This window comes from Nothoprocta perdicaria, unplaced genomic scaffold, assembly GCF_003342845.1.
Source record: "Nothoprocta perdicaria isolate Ctin4 unplaced genomic scaffold, notPer1 scaffold_121, whole genome shotgun sequence".
Taxonomy (NCBI): Eukaryota; Metazoa; Chordata; class Aves; order Tinamiformes; family Tinamidae; genus Nothoprocta; species Nothoprocta perdicaria.
Window position 1 is genome coordinate 1505107 of NW_020454328.1, and position 21604 is coordinate 1526710.

At 55.8% G+C, this 21604-nt stretch overlaps 1 protein-coding gene across 3 annotated transcripts; it reads right to left on the minus strand.

Moving 5' to 3' along the window:
• Positions 1 to 2362: 2362 nt before the first annotated feature.
• On the minus strand, positions 2363 to 21500 carry IGF2BP1 (insulin like growth factor 2 mRNA binding protein 1). 3 transcript variants are annotated; one of them, XM_026054480.1, is made up of 15 exons: positions 21326 to 21500; positions 20123 to 20183; positions 8662 to 8710; positions 8122 to 8173; positions 7509 to 7572; positions 6064 to 6345; positions 5766 to 5900; positions 5398 to 5520; positions 4981 to 5116; positions 4775 to 4864; positions 4281 to 4424; positions 4040 to 4114; positions 3643 to 3774; positions 3421 to 3534; positions 2363 to 2455 (listed from the first exon to the last, which is right to left on the minus strand). In XM_026054480.1, the coding sequence occupies exons 1-15, from the start codon at positions 21498 to 21500 to the stop codon at positions 2363 to 2365; spliced, it is 1725 nt and encodes a 574-aa protein (XP_025910265.1). The 3 variants fall into 3 exon arrangements, with proteins under 3 accessions (XP_025910265.1, XP_025910264.1, XP_025910266.1); XM_026054479.1 differs by having other exon boundaries at positions 4281 to 4397; positions 4742 to 4864; XM_026054481.1 differs by lacking the exons at positions 5766 to 5900; positions 6064 to 6345 and having other exon boundaries at positions 4281 to 4397; positions 4742 to 4864.
• Positions 21501 to 21604: the final 104 nt, after the last annotated feature.

Below are 21604 nucleotides of genomic sequence, written 5' to 3' on the forward strand. Positions count from 1 at the left end.
GCGGTGGGCTCCGATTTGTCCAAGGTCTCAAAGGGTTTCGGCAGCTCTTGCGGCCCCGTGGAATTTCTGCAACGGCCTTGAAAAGGGAAAAAAAAACCCCAACCCTGAAGCTGCTGCCATCTTTTCCACTATGTCTGCAGTTCCTGCCGTTCTCCATAGAGAGCTCATAACACTTGGTTACCTGCACATAACTCCTGGCTCATAAGAAATTATGAAACTTAACTTCTCTTTTCATTAAAAAAATAAAATATTCAAGACTATCAGCTTTTATATAAAATATCAGCAAGCCCCCAAAAGAAAAACAAAAAACACAATTGCTGAGGTAACTTCATACCTTGAGGTAGCTTTTTTTTTTTTTTTCTTTTCTCTTCTTTTTTTGTCCTGTTTTTCCCCCTCCCTCTCGTTCGCTCGAGCACGCAGCACTCCTGGCCTTGCCCGCACCTCGGGGCTGTCCCCACGGTCACAGGGGCAGTAACCGCCCGAACCGCCTGCCCGGTGCCACACGATCCAAGCGGGAAAAGCCACGTCCCGCTTCGGACGACGCGGCCGCCGGGACGGAAACCCGCTCTCCGCTTTAAAAAGAAAACGTTAAAAATCATCAGTGCCAGGTTTGCGTTTCCCCTCCCAAATTCCCTCCTCTTTTAGCCCCTGATGCTGTCGGAACCGCTCCGGCTCCCGGCGGCATCTTCCCAAACTCCCGAGTTTTGGCCGGATGGGAGCGGGCTCTGGTTGCATCATGGAGATAAGACATGGGCTGCGCCAAAGAGGTGGCAGCGGTGGTTACTGTCCCCTCCCCACGCCCGTGGTCAGAACAAGGCATCCAAAATACATCTAAAATATAAAATCCGCATTAAGAGTGACGGGAATCAGTGACCATGCTACATTCCTTTAACGTCTTTATCTGGCTTGGTCTCGTGAGAACAGCTGCTCCTGCTGAGGGAAGGCAAGTGGTTTTAGGGAAAAAATAAAGGAAAAAAAATCTTTTAAAAAAATGTGCCATATTTCAGAAATATTTGTTCCTCCACCTGGAGAGATCAGAGGGGAAATATAAATAATCCTGGGAGAGCTGACATGAACTGGCTTCTTCCCAGTGCACTAATAAAAAAGGTGGTTTTTTTTCCAAAAAAAAAAAAAAAAAAGGTTGTTTTTCTTCCCAAAAAACCCTGCGTGCTCGTGCTACAGCAGAGAAGCTGGAGGGAATTTGAGGTGCAAAACACCCGCTCCGGGTGGGAAACGCCGGAGCCGCACAYGTGCGTGCCCAGCGGATTCCAGGGGACCGAGGCAGCCACGGTGCCGCTCGCCAGGGAAGCTCTGGAGCCGAAACTTCCCTGTCTGCGGCGTGAGGATGGGGCAAATCCAAACCYGGATCCCGGGCAGCCGGGAGGCTCTTTTGCCCCCCAAAATTCCTTTGGCTTCCCGAGAGCCCCCAGCCTTCCCTCTGCTGCACGCAGCTCCTTTCCACCGGCTGATCACTAAGTGGATGATCATTAACTCATGTTTCCTGCTAAATAGGGGTTTCTTGGCTTGTTTTCTTTGTCTTCATCATTCCCGCTTCGAGGGGGGGAAACTCAAAATCCTGCCGCTCGCCCCTTCCCTGGGCAGTTCTCCTCATCCCTGGGACAGGAGCTCATGCCCGCAGCTGARGTCACTACTGAAGCTGCATGTCCTGCTTCCATCATCATTTCATAGGCTTCTAAAGTAAAAAAAATTCTTTTAAAGTAAACTAAATTAAAAAAAAAAAAAGTCAAAAAAGGGAAAAAAATCGTCCTGGAAAATACGGGTGCGCTCCCGGTTTCTAAGGCTTTGCAAGGCGTCGTGCCGTGCAGCGCGCCTGCGGTATCCAAACCCACGTGGCTGTGGGAATTTTTGCTCGTTTGGGGCATTTTGTTTTCTTTTTTTTTTTTTTGGCCTGCAGTGGATCTCGTTAAACAAAAAAGAAATAAAATGCAAAGAATAAAACCAGGGAAGTCCAAATAAGAATCCAGCGGAATTCCAGAGGTGCCACCGCGTGCTGGGAACGTTTCCCTTGGCTGTGCTGCTGGCGGGGCAGAGCCATCGGGGCAGCCCGGTGCCTCCAAGGGCTACTTAAATGAGAGGGCAGCCCCTCGTGTTTTCATTTAAGTAGCCGTTCTGGCACCCGGAGMGGGAAAAACGGATCCAACCACGTGCTCCGCTTTGATGCTGGACCGTGGAAGCCAATCCGACTGCCTTTTAATCTCAATCTTAAGGGGAATCACAGAATTCTGCGAAATTCTGTGAAGGGAAAAAAAAAAATAGCATCTGTCTACGGTAACTGATTCCCAGCCACTCTTAAGCCCGGCCTTGGCTCGCTGCCCTTTCCATGCTGCTGGCGCTGCCGCTCTTATTTCCTCCGCGCTTGTGTCTGGCCGCTCTGTCCCTTCTGATGCTGCTGCTTCACCTGGGCCAGGATGTCGCGGATTTTGCGCTGTGCCATCTGCGGGGGACAAGGGCAGAGCGGGTGAGGTGACTCATTCAGCCCTCCTTGACCGCTCCCGGGGCACTTGGATCCCAGGGAGCGGGAAAAGGGACTGGGATATCTCTCGTATGAGGAGAGACTGAGCGAGTTGGGCCTGTTTAGCCTGGAGAAGAGGAGGCTGAGAGGGATCTGATTAACATGGATAAGTTCATGAAGGGGGGATTAGGGAAGAAGGGGMCAAGCTCTTCCCAGTGGTGGCCAGTGATAGGACAAGGGGCAATGGGCATAAGCTGAAACACAGGAGGTTCCATCTCCAGGTGAGGAGGAACTTCTGCACTGTGAGGGTGCCCGAGCCCTGGACAGGCTGCCCAGGGAGCCTGTGGAGTCTCCTTCTCTGGAGGTCTCCAAACCCGCCTGGATGCCGCCCTGTGCTCTGGGTGTCCCTGCTGGAGCAGGAAGGTTGGACTGGATGATCCCTACAGGTCCCTTCCAACCTCAACCATTCTGGGATTCTGTGAAATGACTCTGGTTGTTGGGAAAAACCTGGAGAACCTGGAAAGAATCAGGGAGCCCCAGCCCGTGCATTGGGAGAGCGGGCGCAGGATCTCCATCCTGGTGGTTTTAACGAGGCAAGAGAAGCCTGCTGGGAATGGTGTTGTGGATCCGACTGCTGGCGGGGGTGGCGGTGGACAGGGTGACTCCTGGAGAGCCCTTCCTGCCGCTTTTTCAGGCGGGTTTCCTCAGGAAGCCGCACTCGGAGGTCATGCTCTGTAAACGCGTGTGCGCGCACGCACTCGAGCAATCCTCCTTCCTTCCCCCCGCAGCCACCTCCGAGGCAGCCGGCCCAGGGGCCACCTCGCAGCCACCCCTCCTGCARACATCTACGCAGCAGGAGGAGAGGTGCTGCGTGGACACAACCCTTACGAGACACCAGGGAATCCGCGAGGGCGGGCGCCCGCGGCCCCGGCTTCCCCCAGCCCTACCTGGCTGGCGTAGAAATGCCCGATGATCTTCACGATGACCTGCTCGTTCTCGTCGGGGGTCTGGTCCCGCGGGACCACCACCTCGGCCGCCGTCAAGTTCTGCAGCTCGTTGACCTGCGGCCGGGGACGGAGCCCCCTTGTCACCACCGTCCCCGCTCACCTGGCGGGGGCACGACCAGCCCCGCAATTCCCTTGGCCTTCCCAAACTGGGATTTCGCTTACGGTTTTGCCTCCTTTGCCGATGACCCTCCCGGCGGCCGAGGCGGGGACGCGGATGTGCGTTTCCAGCTTGACTTCTTCCTTAGGGCCAAAGAAGTTCTCCTCCTTGAGCTTCCCGTAAATCCTGCCTTGYGCCTGCAGCAGGGAGGGGACGAGGGGTTAAACCGAGCTCGCGAGCGGCCCTGGCCTCGCTATCCCCAACCTCAACGCGCCCTCGGGCCGGCCCGGGCACTGATGCAGCCACGGAGTCGAGGGGTTCCCGGTGCGCGGCAGGGAAGGATGCAGCCGTTCGGCTCTTCCCATTAATCCCCCGCTGGGAAGGAAAGGGGCTCCCCCGGGAAGAGCGGCCAAGCGGGATCGCAGGGCACCTAATTCCCCGCAGAAACAGCAACGGAGCAACCTTGAACTGAGCTTCCGGAGGGCCCGTGATGACGACCATGCGCACTTTGGAGTCCGGCGTCTCCGGGGGCGCGATCTGGAAGGGAGGACAGAGGTGGTCATGGACGTGGGCACCCGTGGGCCGCGGCGTTGGGKTTTGTCCCTTCCCGCTCCGCACGGGAGGAGCGCTCGTGCCGCGCGAGGAAGCGACCCCGAACGCGCGGGCGGAACTGCACGGCTGCTCCTTGCAGGGAAAAGGCTACCTTGATGGAGGCGCTGGCGAACCGCGAGAGCTGCTTGATGTGCTGGCCCTTCTTGCCGATGATGGCACCCACCGCCTGCGCGGGGATGAAGACGTGCACCGTCTCCTGCTCCGGAGGCTGCGGGGACAGCGCGCTGGTGTCACCCTTTGAGCCCAAGGGAGACCCACACAGCGCCCAGGGGACACCCACACAGCTCCCAGGGGACACCCACACAGCTCCCAAGGGAGCCGGACTGATCCGGGCCTGCCCCCTTTAGAGGGGGGTCTCCATGGGCTCTGCAGGAGGTTCAAAGCCTGGAGGCACATCCAGCTGGACTGGAACCAGCAGAGGATGCTGAGGACACGACGCCATCCACAGCAGAGCTCTCCAGGTGGAGAAGACCCAGCCCTGCACGCCGAGGAGCAGCCTGCGGATTCCTGGAGCTGGAAGCAGCAATTCCCGCTGCCAGGTCACGCTCTTACCATAAAGGAGCTGTAGGGAGCTGCCCCGGACACGCTGCTCGGCGGCGGAGGCACGGCGTTGGAGGAGGCAGGGAAGAGGCCCACGGCAGCCAGGTTGAGGCCAGGGATGAGGTGAGATTGTAACTGGGGGAGCGAGGAGAGACACCGTCACTGCTTCAAGCAGAGCATCCCCTTGGAAGGCTCCGTCCGGAGCGGGAGCCGGGCAGACCCGGCAGGTCCGCCGTCACCGGCGCACTCACGCTCATGGCCGCCACGTCGTTCTCGTAGGCCTCGCGCACTTTCTTCATGATCTCCTGCTCCGCTCTGCAGCAGTTCTCGATGGAGCCCTTCACCGTGATGGTCCTCTCRGGGTTGTACAGAGTCAAGTCCTGCAAGCTGGGACGAAACCGAGTGTCACTCCAGCAGGGCCACCCCTCATCCCCTGCCTCCCAGCGCCTCCTCCTCCTCTTTCCGAAGGYGGACACCGGGCTGGTGGACACCACGGATGCTGCTGTCACCGTCACAGTAGGGACCCGGTGCCGCAAGGACAACACGTGCCCGTTCCCCCCAGCTTGACAGCATCTCGACCTGCTTCGGTCCCATCGCCCGCCACCGCCAGCACCCCAGGGCCGAGGCGCGTGCGCCCCGATTTGCACCACGAGCGCCAGGAGCCTTACGATGAGATGGTGATTTTCGTCTCCGTGTCCTGCTCCACTTTCTTCAAGTTCCGCCCTTCTTTGCCGATCAGGCGCCCCACAAAGTTGTTGTGGGCCAAGATTTTCAGAGGCACCTCGTCAGCTCTGGAGGGAGGAAGGGGAGAAGAGCAACGTTAACCCTCGCCGTGGCCAGGAGGGGAGAGCCTGGTACAAAAACGAYGGCTAAGGCCAAAGACCCGGGGCTCTGCAGCACTGCAATCCCCCCAAACCAACCGGTGCAGAGCCCAGGCTCCCGCACGGAGCATCCTCCAGCTGCGGCTGCTGGGAAGGCAGCCCGGGATGGGACCGCGCATGGGAGGAAGGGGCAGCGGAGGAAGGGGCAGCCTTACGTCTTGGTGTCCTTCGCCTCCTTCTGCATGATCTCCAGGATCATCTTGCAGGCGGCGGAGCAGCCCTCGGGGGTGGAGTGGATGCTGATGGCTTTTTCCGCCGCTCCCGCGTTCTCCTTGCGATGCACGTCGATCCTGCGAGCGCAAAGCGGCACTGAGACAGGCACCAGGCAGAGCATCCGCAGGCGGAGCAGCGGCTACCGCGGTCCCCCGACATCCCCGCGGGTCATCTCCAGCCCATCCTGCACCCCCGGGGAAAGCAGGAGCCGCCCGGGCGGGAAGCGGACGAGGGACTCACTTGGACTGCGTCTGCTTGGTGATGTTGCGGATGGTGGCCCCTTCCTTGCCGATGATGGCCCCCACGTACTGCGTGGGCACCAGCAGACGGAGCGGGATGTCCACGGGCTGCTGCTTGACGGGCGCCCCCGCCGAGACCGGGGAGCCCTGCCGGGGGGCGCCGCGCGCCCCGAAGCCGCCCCGCCGCCCGTTCTCCGGCCCCTGCGCCGACTGCTCGTCGGGGATGTAGGACACCTTGAGCGCGTGGTTCTCCAGCTGGTGGCCGTTGAGCTTCATGATGGCTCTGGAGGGGCAGCACGGAGGGAAACGGTCGGGGGCCGCTTCCCCTCATCCCGCGAGGGCTCGGCAGGATTTTCCAGCCCGCCGAGCAGGTTTTAAAGGGATGAGGGCAGGGCTGGTGCGATGGGGCAGGGCGTCCTTCTGCATTATGTCTTTTTCCCGGGGTTTAGATCCGTCTCCCGGCAGGGGTTTTGGGGCTGGCTGCAGGAGTCGCGAGCTGTCGGCAGATGGAGCCGGCAGCAAGGGCAAAGCGGCCGCTCCGGCCGCCGGGGCTCCGCACCTCCCATTCCCAAGGTTTCTAAGGAGACAGCCCAAACTCCGGCTCTGGAAAGTGGCCGGCGACTCAACTCTTGCAAAGAGCGAAAAAAAAAGAAAAAAAGAAACCCACAACTGACCGAGCAGAAACCTCATCTGCTGCCGCTGGCTTCTGGAGACGGCCGCCGGCATCAAAGCCAGCAGCGGAGCCGCATGGATACAGCTCCCCTATCCCGAGCTTCCCCGGCGGGAAGACCCCATCCCGACGCGGAGCTCCACGGGGATTGYGAGCCTCAAAATCATGGCTTTACGTGCGAGGCCTGGGCAGATCGCGGGGAGCGCCTGGCCCGGGTTATTGCAGCCRCGAGCGCAGCGGCCGCCGAGCCCCGCGGACGGCGGCGCGGCCGCGTTTGACAAGTGCCAGGCTCGGTGACGTCAACCCGCCCGGATAAAAACCCATCAATCCGGGCCTGCGCTCCGCCTGGCTCCCCTCCAAGCAAAGTGCTGATCCCATCCCTTTTACAGCTTTCCAGAACCCTTCATCTCCGCGAAAAAGGAAAGGGAAATAAACACGGCAGCAAAGACCCAATTAATTTTCCATTTGCATTTAGTGTAAAGCCTAATCTTCCGCAGAGCCGAAAACCTCCCCGTGCTATTGCCACCACTCCGCAAGGATGGGCAACTGTCTCCTGACTACAATCCCAGTGACATTTAATYGCATTACTACCTTTTCTGAAGCCCTAATTCCTGAAATTGTGTAAATAAAGGTTTGATTCTCCTTTGAATAAAAAGTTACATCTTCAATCTTCCCTGGGATCCACCTCTCTTTTTATTACCCCAAACTGCGGATTTCTAGGGTAAATCGACTCCATCCATAGCTAAGGGGCAGGGAAGGGGCCGCAGGTCACTCACTGTCGGGTCTGCTCCCGGTTCGCGTAGGTGACGTTCACCACRGCCGTCTCGCTGTCCGTGTTCACTTTGGGGCAAAAGAGGCGGAAATCAGAACACRGGCAAAGCGCCGCGGCCCCATCCCCGGGTCCGCCACCCTCCTGCCTTACCCAGGGGCTCCCGAGGCGTCATCCCGCCCAGCACCAAGGCAATAAAAGGGGGAAGCCACCAAAGCCAAGGCCTGCCGGAGCCAGGGAGCATCCCCGGCGCTCTTCCGAGCCCTCCCTTCCATTTCCAGGAGCCCTCTGGAAACCGAACTCTCATTAAACATCCCGGGGGCCAGATTAAACCTCCGTGTCTCAGCCCATCACCATTAGAGGCCGGGATAAAATCCGCCGAGCCGAGACAGACCGGCCCCTGCCGGCCTCCAGGGAGGCCCTCACACCTCGGCCTCCGGAGCCAAGGCGGAAGCCGTCGGGAGCATCCCGGCATTCCCAGGCTGGCCAGAGCGGTACCGGCTGTGGGGAGATGCCAACAGGCATCTGCCAAGGAGGGCCCCTGTCCCCCAAAACAGCCGGGGTAGAAAATAGCCAAATAAGGGCAACTTGGCTTCTTTTTCACCCCTCGTCCCTATTACCTTGCTCGCAGTTCTCCACAGTGCCATACTGGGCTAGCAAACCATCCAGGACCTGGAAAAYGGAGAAGAGACCGTGTCACACTGGGAGCAGCGGGACACGCCGAGGAAACAGCAGCAATCAATAAAAGCAGTTTTCTAGTCATTAAGGCTTTGCAAGCAATTAGGCTAACGGAGAATCCGGCTGCCCCAGGACATGGGAGCCTAGGGATGGCCGGGGAAGGGGGAATGGGGGGAAAAGCGGACCTCAGGGGAAGGTCCTTGCATTTATTTTATTTCAATTGTTCCATTTTATTCCTCATCCAATAGATGGATCGTATAATTTCTTTTTTTTTAGCAGTATTTACACTGCTCACATCAGTAGAATTTGCTCCTGTCAATGGAGAGGACTAAGCTAAACAGATCTACTATAATTACTTCCAATTAACAACAAGGAAGAGGAGAAATCTACTTTTTTGCCAAGTCCAGAAAGCTGCATGGGAATTAGCCCTTAGTTCTGATCTACGCTCCTCCGCAGCAAGTGCTCGGGGCTGCTCCTCTTACCTCCCATCGCAGCTGGGGCGGGATGTTTCTGATTTGGATTTTCCGGCTCCTGAAATAAATGAAAAGCGATTCAAACCCAAATTTGGTGTCAAAACTACAGCTGTCTCGCACTGGATTTTTTCACGTTGACGTAGCCAAGCAAGCTCCGCGTTTCCACGTGCTCCCGGGGTATCCGATGGCTTTCGGCACGTGACGCCCGGCCCTCGCTCCTGCCTTGCCGCGGAGCGCCGGGGGACACCCGCATCCACRGGGGGCTTCGCGGGGCTGTGCCACGACGAGCCCCTTCCCTGGGCTCTCCCGCGCCGCCTCGAGCCTCGACGCGGCCCCAGCCATGGAAGCAGGAAGAGTTTGTCCAGGTTAAACGCAAGGATTGGGAAGCAGGGAGGCCACCCTGCTTGCACGCAGCCTCCCTCCCGCTTGCATCCCAGGAAAATCCAGCAGGGAAAAAAACACCCCCCACCAGCCTACCCCTATGCTTGTGCTTTTGCTTCTTCTCCACCTCCCTTCTCCCAAAATAGATGCTCCTTTTTTTAAAAAAAAAAAAAACTTTCCGATTCCGATGCGGATCCGAGCTCGCCGGTGCCATTCCCAGCTCCAGCAGCTGCACGCGACAGCTGAGGGGCAACGGAGACCCCGCCGGCGCCGGGAGCCTCGGCGAGGCCCGGGAAGAGCCTCCCGCCTCTCCCCGCGGGATTGCGCTCCCACACGATCCGCCCGGAGCAGAGACTTCCAGGGAAGGTCGGATCCATGCGAGCGCAGCCAGGACGCGGTGGGGAGCGAGCGCGGCGCTGCTACGGYCTGGACAAYCCAGTGCCGACGGGCAGCGGGGCCRGCCCAGACGGTCGGAATTTGGGATTCCTGCTGGCGGCAGAGGGATTCCTCCCGGCAAAGGGATTCCTCCCGGCAAAGGGATTCCTCCCGATTCGCTTCGGGTAAAAGCGCCCGCCCAAGAGCCTCCTCTGAAACACGCAGCCCATTTAAGTGCTCACATCCCCCAGTCCCTCCAAAGGCTCCCAACAACCCCCCGGATGAGGTTTCCCGAMGCTGCCGGATTCCGAGAGGGATTCCAGGAGGATGCGGCACTTGTCGCCCGCTCGGAAAGGTGGAGCAAGGCAGGAGAGGCGCTCCGGGCGGCTCAGCCCCCAGCCCCTGTTCCCTTGGGAGCTGCAGACGCTCCCAGCCCCGCGCGCCGTGGAGCTGCYGCCCAGCCCGGGGCTGCCCCAATTCCCGCTCCCCTCCGGCGGCGGATAAGGACGCAGCCACGGAGCGCACCTCGCGCCCAGCACCAAGGGCCCTCTCCATCCCTGCCGCCTGCTTCCCAAGACGACCGGGATTTAAGGGAAAAGGAGCGAGCCTGGCGAGCCGAGCGGCGGGCAACCCCCAGCCCCGACCCACGAGCCAATTTGGGCCAAGTCCCAGCGAGGGCGGAAGCAGCAATTTAGGGAATTCCTCAGGGCCGGAGGAGGACGGCTTCCAACTCGGCAGGCCCGATCCAGGGACATTGGGGGACCTACTAGAAGTAAACGACATTAATGACGGCTTTTCAATCGCATGCAAATGTTATGCAAATTGGGGGGCTGAAAACACAGTGCATCCCTGATTCAATTAACAGCTTTTCATTTATCTAGTTAGGCTTTGATTCAGGAAAGCACTTAATCCCGTGCTTAATGTGATGTTGTTGTTGTTGTTGTTGTTTTTTAACGTTTTAAACATTTTTAAATAGGAAAATGTGGTTGCTAAGACACAAACGTTGCCAGGGGGACTCGGAGGGAAAGTTGGGGCTGAAATTGCTCGCTTTTCCCTTATAAACTGCTTGGCTCGCGATCCGCCTGCAGCTCCACGCAGCAGGAATATCTCCAGCGCTCCCAGCAGCGGCAAGAGAGCGGAAGCCCCAACAAAGGAGGGGACGTCCCAATTCCCTCCTYTCCAGCTGCATTAAGGAGCTCCCAAGCTGGATCCCGCTCCAAACCCAAGCACCGGGCAAGCTCCTATTCCTGTTCCTTGCACAAGGACAAGACACCAGGAGCGGGTTCTGCCACCGGGACGGACCCTGTGGAGGCGGAATCGGCCCAAGCCGGTCCTCGCTGGCGCCAGCTGGAGCTCAGGTACCTGCAATCCCATCCCGGCTCCTCACCAAGGGACAACAGATCCCACTGCAGCTTTCCCAGCCTTCGTGGCCGGGATCAGCGGCGAGGCGGGTTCCGGCTCCGCGAGGAGCCCGAYGGGCCGCGGTGCGGAGGGTGTTGGAGGGAACCCCCCACATTCCCGATCTTTTCCTCCGCGGAATTCAGCGTTGCCGGATTTAAGGCCRTCACTGCCCTCTCCTGGCCGCCGCGTCCCTGTCACCGGCCACCTCGACGGGACGACGGCTCCGGTGCCACAACGGGCAGCAGCCGCGCACCCCAGGAAGGGAGAAAACCCTTCCATGCAGAACCCTAAAAAACCGCCCCAAAACACGCTACAGTTGAGCAGTATCCAGCAGGAATKTAACCGGGAAGGGGAAACAGTTTCCAATCCCTCTGCTGAGAAGCGATCCAGCACCCAGAGCGCAGGGCGGTGCGAGAAAGAGCTTTGAGGGTGGAAGGAGAGAAAGAAGGCGAGGAAGAAAGGTGCAAAGACATTTAATGACTAGATTAAAGCGGCCGCAGGATAATCGGACCCAATCACGAGTTGCACGGAGAAATACGGGCACATCCTTGACACGGGAATCGTGCGCGGATCTACTTGCCGGGGCTAGTAATTATCTCCAGCACGCCAGCACAACGTGATTAATCCCTTCCATCCATCAACCCAGCTAGCACAATTTGGTTCTGGACTCATAAATCTGTTTAATTGGTTTCTGCCCRTTACCCCTCTTTCGGAACCGCTTTGCATGCGGAGAATCACGCCTAATAATTGATGAGGTTTTTCCAGGAACRAGGAGTTGTCCACACGTGTCCCTTTGAAAGCCTCGGAGAATTCCTTTAAAAGAGTGCTGCATCGTGGATGCAGACGGAAGGGACAAGGTGATCCCTAAAATCCCAAAGAAAGATGTTCTCCCTCATATTCCCTCCTCTACCAACCTGCTCCGCTGCTTTTCCATTCATCCTTTTCCCCTCTGGTCACATATGGATGGGGAACGGGGAGTCACTTGGCCCTGGCATGGAACTTAGGTCGCATCGACCCAGCTAAGCGATGGCCTCTGAGAGCAGTCAATGCTTCAAAAATGCACGAAATCTCAGCGACATCTCTGATAAGAACCTTTATCCTCATCCTGCCYACAGAAACAGTCTCCTCAGCTCCTCGACTTCTGCAGATAGCTCTGGTGAGAGTCAACAGATCAAGTCTTYGGGGACAGGACAAATTTAACAGTAAATAAGAAAGAGGAAAGATGGGTGAGTTTTAGACAACGTGTCCACTTTGCAYGATCTTTCCGTTCTACTTTGCTGGCAAGACGTTGTCTGATGCCGTGGACATGCCCCCAAACCAAGTGACCAAGTGATGTGTGGCCACCTAAGCTCTGCAGATGCCCACAACCAGCATCCCAATAACAAACCCTTACTGGAACGTGATGCATCKGGGCAAGGGAACAGACAACATCACCCACAAGTGTCCAACGGGTGTCCAACAGGACACTGCTGTCCACCAGTGTCCACCAGGAAGCACTTCCAACTCCAAATGAATTTATCTCCAACCTTGGCGTTATGCAGAACACATGAATAAAAGCACAAATGAGATAAGGTATATATTCCACTTTGTTTTCTGATACTTTTAAGGTAGGTTTACACCACATTTCAGAGCATTTCTCTTCATCTGCAAGGCCTGCAAGCTGTCTTAGACTAGAGAGGGTGCTCCAACCAGGAGCTCGCCTAGTCGCGTGCCCCTGGGAGCCGCATCCAGACATTTAACACAGGCTTTGAGCCCGGTCAGACTGAACCCGTGTGCTGGTTGCATGTGGACAAGAAGCCCTCCAAGATCAAAGGCAACTGTTTCGATCCAGGTAACATTAAGAGCCAAACTGACAAACAAATACCAAATAAATCCAATGCACAGGTAGGGAAATCCAGCACAAAAGTGGCTGATCTGGGTTTCCTCCTAAGCGAATTCCCTTCAGACACATTCGTGCCCATCTCCCGTGTGCCTTCCATAAACATTCATGTAGCCAAGCCTTTTTCTTTCCTGGCACAAATACCCTCAAAGAGCAGCTTTCAAAGTTGCACGCGCAACTATTTGGGGAAACCAAATACAAAATTGGCATCTGCGCCAATATTCAGGCCAGGCATGTGCAGCCGAGGCGGCGCAGAAATATCGTCATGTGCTGGGCAAAGGCTCCCCAGAAAAACCTCCACAATTGCYCCACAGCATCACAAAAATCCCAGAAATTCTCCTCGAGTCCATACCGAATATAAAACCCCACCGTTTCTTTGCATCTCACCCCTCAGCAAGAAGAGGCTACGGACGTCGGGGGCATTTGCTGCGTTATTAGCTCAGCTGCGACCGCACGCTCAACAAGGACTATACAAATTCACAGAAAGTTGTAGGTTTAGGCTCACATTCGAACGTCAAGGCAGGCCCATTAACTTCAAAAAGACGAGTCCCAATTTTAAAAACACATCTTAGGAACYTCGTGAATCTGGGCTGAAAAGCCCAAATTCAGCGAAGGGTCCTGATTTCTCAGGAAATCGCACACAAAACGCTCCGTAAAAGAGCGCAGCAGCCGCAAGCGCCTCTGCCCGAGAGAGCRGCTCACAACTTTCCCCTGGTCTTTGCTCAGTGGATCTCCCAGATCCTGGAGACACACACTGCTCGTGGGCTGCAGGATCCTCATAAAGACAGCGTTTCCTTGCAGGTAGCTCTCTGCAAACCCCCTTCTTCTGCATCCAGAGCCACAATTCCCCACCTTTTCCACACACAGATCCCTACATTTTTCCTCAACAAAAACACAAGTACAGACCCCCCAAAAGAGGTTTCTCCATGCCCATCCAGAYTGATGTATCCGAATACCGCAAACAAAAACGTGCAAAAGACACGTTTTTCAGGAGCRATCAGCACATCAGAAAATGCCACTTTTAGCCACTCTTAAAGGCACGTCAGAAAATTTGGCTCCAACTGTGGGTGGACACTTGACTCTAAGCACCCATTTCCCGCCTCTCCCTGGATTTAGATCCTAATTCTCCCGTCTCCAACACTCCAGCAGCACATGCAGTTCCCACAGGATCTCTGCAGGGAACCGGCAGCAGGACCTTCGGCGGCATCCAAAACCACCTCYGTTTTTGCAAAATCCATCTTTTGCCCTCATCCCGAGGGCTGCTTACACTGCGCAGCACCCCCGGCACCGCGGGCTCCGCTCTCCATGGAGCCCTGCCAGCTCCGAGCCCTTCCCGGGGCTCCGCTCTGCCGCTGCTTTCATTCCAACGGCGCTGCCTTCGGAGCGCTTTAAACGCCGCCGGGCGGATTCCTCCTCAACGCGGAGCGCGGATCCCGTTYGGCCCCGCATCCGCCCGGGTTATGTTTTATCCCCTTCAACTGGTTCTCTCCGTCCGGACCAGACAATTCCAGTAGCCAGAAAAGTGTGAAATTTCAGCTCTGACCATGTCAGGGCTCGCAAGTGTCAGTTACAATAAAATAAATGACCCATTTCCTGCAGGATCGGGAGCGCTCCTCTGAGACAGGCAGACACACAGATCCTTGTTTATTTTCCCGTTTTCTGGAGCGCGGCTCGGGCTGCTCCGCTCTCRCGCGCCGGGAACTCGGCTCAGCCCAAGGATGCTCCCGTGCCACTGCCTGCGGGATGCTCCAGCCCGAGGAGGAGGAAGAGCAAGTTGTTCCGAGCAAGTTGCTCCACCGCTGACCCGATTTTGGCTGATTTTGCCCCGTCTCCCACACTGGCCATTCCGATTTCTCCCGCACGTGTCTCTACGCAAGACCTCAAACCTCTGCTGCAGTCGGGATTTGGTTACAAGTCCCGCTGGGGGAGCTCCCTGCAAGGGATGCCGGAGCGGGAAGAGCCAGAAAGGGGCATCCCGCCATGTGCCAGGCATCCCMAAAATGCCGCATCCCAAAAATGCCGCATCCCAAAAATGCCGCATCCCAAGCGGCACCAGCACGTTGGAGCGCGGAGCGCTGCCAAGCCACGGGAATCTGCTCCAGGGGCTTCGGGAAGCCGCGTCCCGCGGAGCCAAGCTGCTCCAACCTGCCAAGACCTCTCGTCCCGCTTCGGGATGCTCTGCGGGATCCACCGCGTGGAGGAACCGCTTCCTGCGACCATCCACCAGCTGCTACTCCGCCAGCGCAAGGAAACGCAGGCGGGCTTTAGGAAAATCAGCTTAAAATAACATCTTACCCCGACTTCCCAGCAGAGACAAACGTTCCCTTCGCCAGGACACTACCACACTGCGTAAAACCAGGAGCCGCGTTCAGCTCGAGGCGTTTGGAGCAGCATTGCAGCCCTTTCCCTGCACGCGCGGGAAAGCACACGGAAAGCACACGGAAAGCAGCTCTCCTGGGTCTGAGCACCCGGGCTCACTCTGGAAAAGGGCTGGAGATGCGTTCCCAAGGACGGGATTCCTTCCCCCTTTCTGCCTGTGCTCCGATATTCTTTTTAAATGGCACAAACTTGGCTGGGCAAGGGCACTTTTCAGCCTGATGCAGAAGACTCCCTGGACATTCACAAGCTCTAAACGGGGCAAAATAAGCGCAGAAAGGCGCAGAGAGGCTTGCACCCGCTAGCCAGGGACAATGCAGCGCGCTGCACGCCTCCCAGCCCGCCTTTTTCCCCCCTCATCCCTGGGCTTAGCCTTATGGGCTGGGCATCCAGGAAGCCCTCAGTGGCCACAGCAGAWCGGGGCCCGTGGATGAACGGAGCAGCAGGAGCCTCCGTGGAGCCTCCAAACGCCCCCAGGTACCTCAAGCAGCAACGTTTGCACTTAAAACTCGGGCGGCTCTCGGGGTGCAAGCAAGGGTGCAAATTAAACACGACTGAATCAGCGGGAAGGGGGGAAAGGGGCTGGGAGCCCCTCGCCTCCCCCTCGAGCGGCACAGCCCTGGGTAACCCCGGGCAGCTCCGGCACTTCCTGAACTCTCCCAGACCCTACCGGCAACTCTGGAAAACATTAACGGCGCCGGCGCTGGGGGCGGCGGTGGGCAGAAGCCTCGCCCGTTCCTAAACCCTAAAAAAAGGGGCTCGCTTTGCAAAGCGAGTACTTTAACCTCCCTTCCCTTATCCCTATCGCGGGCTTTGTTTGCTCGCTGCTAAACCCCAAAGGCATAAAGAAAGCGGGGAAGCGCCCTGGCAATGGCAGGGGCCACTYGAAAGCCAGGGAAATCCCATTTTTCTGTCTCCGTTAAGAATCRCCAAGCTCAGCGCAAAAAGCATCCATAGGGCATCTTCCATGGGTGAAAAATTGCACCCTGCTTGCAGCTTCTCTAGCCAGTTTTGAAGCTACAGGTGCTGCTTGGGAAGGAGGAGACCAAAYGTGGAGAGCCGCTGCACCTCGGTGTGTTCATTCCTTCTCCCCCAGGTTTATTAAAACGGGGCAGGGGGTCTCAGTTTTACACCCCCTCGATGAAACACTCCCCAGTGGAAGATGGAAAAAATGACAAATTATTATTAACTTTTTGTTTCCCCCAACAGGAGCGTGTCAAAACGCATTAATTTGCAAATTTCCCCAGTTCTCAGGGGTGTAAAATACTGCCTTCTTAGTACTGCCTTAAGTACTAAAACGCTGCCTTCTAGCTAAGCGCTGGACTAAGTTCCCAAAGAAGTCTTGAGATACCGACTTCTTTGTTATCAAAACGATGACAACAAACGAAATCACCTTAAACTCGGAATTCTCAGAAAGCAGCATTCAGCCCATGCTGCTGCTTCAAAGGTTGCTGTAAATTAAAATGTTGCTGTTTTTAAAATGCTACTGTAACCTCTAAAACAGACCTGTTCTAAGGGAAGTGAGTGACCTTAAGCATGGCTTAAAAACACATTTCGTCCCAGCTTTTGAGATAGTATCTTTCTTTTACACAAATAAAAACCACTGCATTTTTTTAGGTTCAATTTTGACAGGATTCACAGAATTCCAGGTAGGAAAGCATAGTTTCAAATGAATACTTAAGAACAAAGCATTTGCACTGGCCATTACTAAAAGTTTTTAAATATTTCGTTTCGAATAATTAACCCCGTGATTCTACACACACAAAAGAGCATTTCTCTAGTGGGCAACCACCTTAATTTGAAACAAACCCTGAAAGAAAAAAATCAAATGTCAATTCAAGATTTATCCACCCAATTCTCTATACGCTTCACTAAATCTTCTTGTAATTAATAACATAAAGTAATTCCCACTCCTGCTCGGGAGTTCACTGACTCTTTAAACACACATGTTGGTCATGAATCGCCTCGGCTTTAAAAAATGCCCTGCACAAATCCYTTTAGTTTTAGGCATATTGGCTGTTATCAGCCAAACTCTCCGTTTCCCCCCCAATTACTTGGTCTCATTCTCTCTGGTCGACTCACTTCCACATTCCTCATATTTGGAATGTCTGCCTGATGGATTCACTTTTTTTTTTTTTTTTCCCCTCCTTCCCCTTTCACCCCTCCTCCTTTATTCATTCATTCATTCTTTCTTTTTAATGCTATCTGCTCAGGGCTTTTCAGTGGCACAGAGACCTGACCCCCTCCCCAGACCAACTCTTAATCTTAAGGAGGAGAAGTTGAACTTATTTTTAAGGTATCTTTCCTTCTTTTGCCCTCTGGAGAATAAAGCCTGTAACAATTTTCTGRTTTGAAAATTATTTTTTTTATATATATAAATATTCACACACAGACTTAGGTTTGCCTTTTTTTTGTTGTCGGATCAGCAAAGTTGCAGGAAAAAAATAGTTTCAAAACAGCAATRAGACACTCACAAAAATAAAAATAAAAACAAAAATCCAACCAAACTTTAAAACTGAGAGTTTCTGAAGGATTCACCGCAAAGAACAAAGTGCCGTCTTACCAGCGGTGCCTTTTCTTTAGAGTCAAATATTTCTAAAGTATTTATTTAAAAAGGTTCCCTATAATCATTAACATAATTTGCAGCTTTAAGTGTTATTTGAAGAATCCCTGCGATTAAACAATTCCCAAGTTTGGCGCAGYCAGCGCTCGCTCCACCGCAATGTTAACACACTTTATTTTGTTTCATTCACTTCTACGATGGCATCGGGGACAAGCAAGATTTTGGGRACCACCCAAACAATTACAACAAGTCATTTTGCTACCGAGGTTGCAAAAACGAGCAAACCAAAAACCAAACATAAAGGACTGCCCGCAGCAGCTTTAGTGTCCACRAGCATCTGCAGCTCTGAACGGAACCTCCACAGCCACCAAGCAAATTTTTATTTTTATAAATTAGCTCCAAGCACACAAATAAATACAACTTGATTTCCACGTTTCAACACTTATCAAAAGGGGAAAAAAAATCCCTATCAGGTCGTGGGGAGGCATTTGCTTCAGATCACACTAAAACCATCTGATTTTGCCCTTACTCCTCTTAATTAACCATTTCCTGCTCTGGGCGCCTTTAAACTGGAAAATCCAGTCTTAAAGACAGGGAGAAAGGGGGGGRAAAAAAGGCAACACAGAGGCAGTCCTGTCCTGGCTCCTTTATCCAGAAAGGGGGGAAAAAAAAGGGGGAAAAGGGGGAGAAAGGAAGGGGCGGCGTGGGGCAATCCTGCGTGGTGCCGGCACCAGGCAAAGCCCCCCCAGGCCTGCAAAACCCACCAGGATCCTCCCCGAAATCCAAACTGGCCTCCCCTAAAGGCGACGGGAGCAGCGAGGCCCCGGGAGCCGGCCCGGATCCGGCGGGATTCCGAGGGAAGGGGGAGCCCCCGGGCAAAGGCTCCAGCAAAAATGGCTCCGGCAGCTCCAAGGGGAGCAGGAGGGACRGGGCTGGGGGCGGCCACGGAGCTCAGCTTAAAGACTCTCCCCCCTGCAACTGAACAACTGGACCCAATTCCTGCCATTTCTCCCTAAAACCACGCCGGTCACCTCTAGCTTTGCTTCCAGACGGGATAAAGTTTGGGCTGCAAGGGGGGTAACCCGGGGCCTGTTTTTGCAGGGGTTTTTGTGGAGTTTGAGGCGGAGGGAAATATTCCTTGTCAGCCTGCAAACGCGTTTGGAGGCACTTCCCCGCTTCCCACCACGGCGCGGGGAGGAAAGCAAGGGTGGCGGAGCAGGAAGCGCCGGGAAATCGCCTCGCTGGGGCCCAGGCTATTGATTATGGAACCGGGCGATGGGGAGCGGGAAGGGGGGGGGGCTTTTTCCGGCTGGAATCCCGTCCTTGTGGCTGCCTTCGGCTCCCGGGCATCGGGATGGCCGCTGCGGACAAACCCGCCCCGATGGGTCCCAGAACTCCTAGTTTTGGGGACGGCTTGGAGGGCTTTRGGACAAACCACGAGGTGCCGGCATTCCTACAGCCCCCCCCTCAAGAAAAAAAAAAAAAAAGGAAATCTTGGGAAACGGAGAGATTTGGGGGCAAAGTTTTAAAGGCCGAGGCCTGGCGGGAGGCCCGGCCCGTGCCGGGAACAGGGATCCGCCACCGTGGGGATCTCGGCGGCGAAGGGATGAGGCCGCGGGCGCCGGGGCTGCCTCGGCCTCCTGGTCACGTGGAGCCCGTGGGTCCCGGCCCGCGCGATCCAACACGGAGCGCTCGGCTCCGGTGGCCTCTCCGCCGCTCGGCGGGCTCCCGCTTCCCACCTCCCCATGGAGGTGGAAAGCGCCCCCTCTTCTCCCCCCCCTTCCACCCCCATTGCTGGTTTTCAGGGTTTCTGCCCCAAACAGCAGCCACCCCCCGCCTCCCCAAAGCACGCGCTGCACAACAAAGGGCCAAGAGCACCGCGAGGCCGGAGCCGGGAGAGGCCGGAGCCGGGCACGGAGCGAGCCCAAGGAGACAACACGGGAGCCGGTGTGCAGCCCAAACCCCCACCCCACCATTACATCCCCCACCCTCTTCCCCCCCACTCTTTTTAAATTTTTTTTTTTTAATTTTTTAAATTTTTAAATTTTTTTTTTTAAATACCCAGTGGGAAACAAAAGGCCGCTGCTTCCCGGCAAGGAGCCGGGCAAGGCAGGGAGCCGCGCGCGGAGCACAAGTTTGGGATCGGGAGGCCGGCGCGCTGCGGCCGGGCATCGCCCGCGGGCCTGTCCTCTCGGCCCGCTCCAACTTGCTCCAAGTTAACTTGCCTTCTTCTCTTATTTATTTATTTTTTTAAAAAATAGGAAGGAAATTAAACATCCAATCCCACTCCCACCTCGCCCAGGACAGGTCAGGAGATGAATTGCCAAAATGTCTCATTTCACATGCACATATTTGTGGATTTTTTTTTTTTTTTTGTCTCTTACAGTCTTTTTTTTTCTTTTTTTTTCCCCTCCTCACTCACAGCAGAAAAGAAAAAAAAAAGAAAAGGAAAAGAAAACACAAAATAAAACACACAAAATAAAACACTGCATTACCTTTGCTTTTTAGGTACTGAATGTTCAATCTCTAGCTGCTTTCCATGAAGCTCCACTTTCCCTAAAAACAAAATGTGGCTGTTTTTTTACAGTGTGGGTGGAGTGGTCAAAAGAGAAAAGAAAAATGAAAAAAAAAAGGAAAAAAAGAAAAAAAGAAGAAACACAAAAAGAAACCCTGGGTAACACTCACGTGAAACCCCGCGTTTCGACCCAGTGCACACAAATAACCTTCGACGATTCCCTCACAAGTGCATCGCATTCCCTGTCCCCTGGCTTCAGGCGGGGCGTGCGGGGCCTTCCCTGCCTGCCCAAGCTTCTTTAGGAATATTCAATTCCTTCCTTCCCAATGCTCGCCTTTCAGCAGGGGGGAAAAGAGGGAATCGTGTCTGGAGACCAAAATTTGCGGCCTTTATTTACCGCCTCGTGCCCAATTCCCGCGGAAACTCCTTTGGTGGGATTCCTTTTTTATTTTATTTTTCTCCTCTTTTTTTCCCCCCTCCATGAAAAGGGTGCAAATTGTTAACAAAATTGTTTCCTGCGATGTTTTTTTCTTTAAAATGGGGAGGGGAGGGAGGGGGAGGCGATGCTTCACAGCGGGGTTATTTGGGATGGGGGGGAAGCGGGGAGGACGGGAGATGGAAAGCGCTTGGCGGGAGAGGTGGGCGGGGGCCACAGAGAGAGGGGGGGAAAAGGAAAAAAAAGAAAAAAAAAAAAAAAGGGGAAAAAAAAAAAAAACCGAAAATTTCAAAACCGAGCGGCTTCCCGGGCAGCTCTTCCTCCCGCCGCGAGCAGCATGGCGACCTTCGCGCTCCCCGCGCATCACATGCCCCGGGAAGAGCCCGTTTCGAATCAAAATGGCCAAAGTCCCGGCCCAGCGCCCGGGACCCCCGCGCCGGCCCCGGCGGGGCGGGAGCCGCCCCGGGGGCGCCCGGCGGGGAGGGGGGCAGCGCCCCCCGCCCCCCCACTTCCCCTCGCGGCTTTTTGGGGTGGGGGGAAGTGTCGCCGCCCCCCCGCCCCGCGGGGCCCCTCGCTGATGCAAGCGCCGTCGGGGCACCCCCCTCCCCGCCATTCCCGTCCCGCCCGGCCGCAGGATGCGGCCCGGGGGGGCTCAGCCCGCGCCCCGGGGAATTGAGGAGGGGGGAAAGGGAAAAAATATATATATAAAAAAAAGGCGGGAGGCCGCGGGGAGGCGGGGGCGCTCACCCGAGAAAGTTTCGATGGCCTTCATGGCCCACTGCTCGTCGGGGCAGTCCACGAAGGCATAGCCGGACTTGACGAGGAAGGGCCCGCTGAAGGAGATCTGATGCTCCGCGAAGACTTTCTCCAAGTCGGCGGGGGTGACGCTCTCGTTGAGGTTCCCGATGTAGAGCTTGTTCATGGTGGCGGCGGGGGCGGCGGGGCTCGCAGCGCGCCTCCCGGGGGGGCTCCACCGTGCGCCCGCGCCGTCGGGCTCCGGCCGCGCACGGCCACCCCACAGCGGGG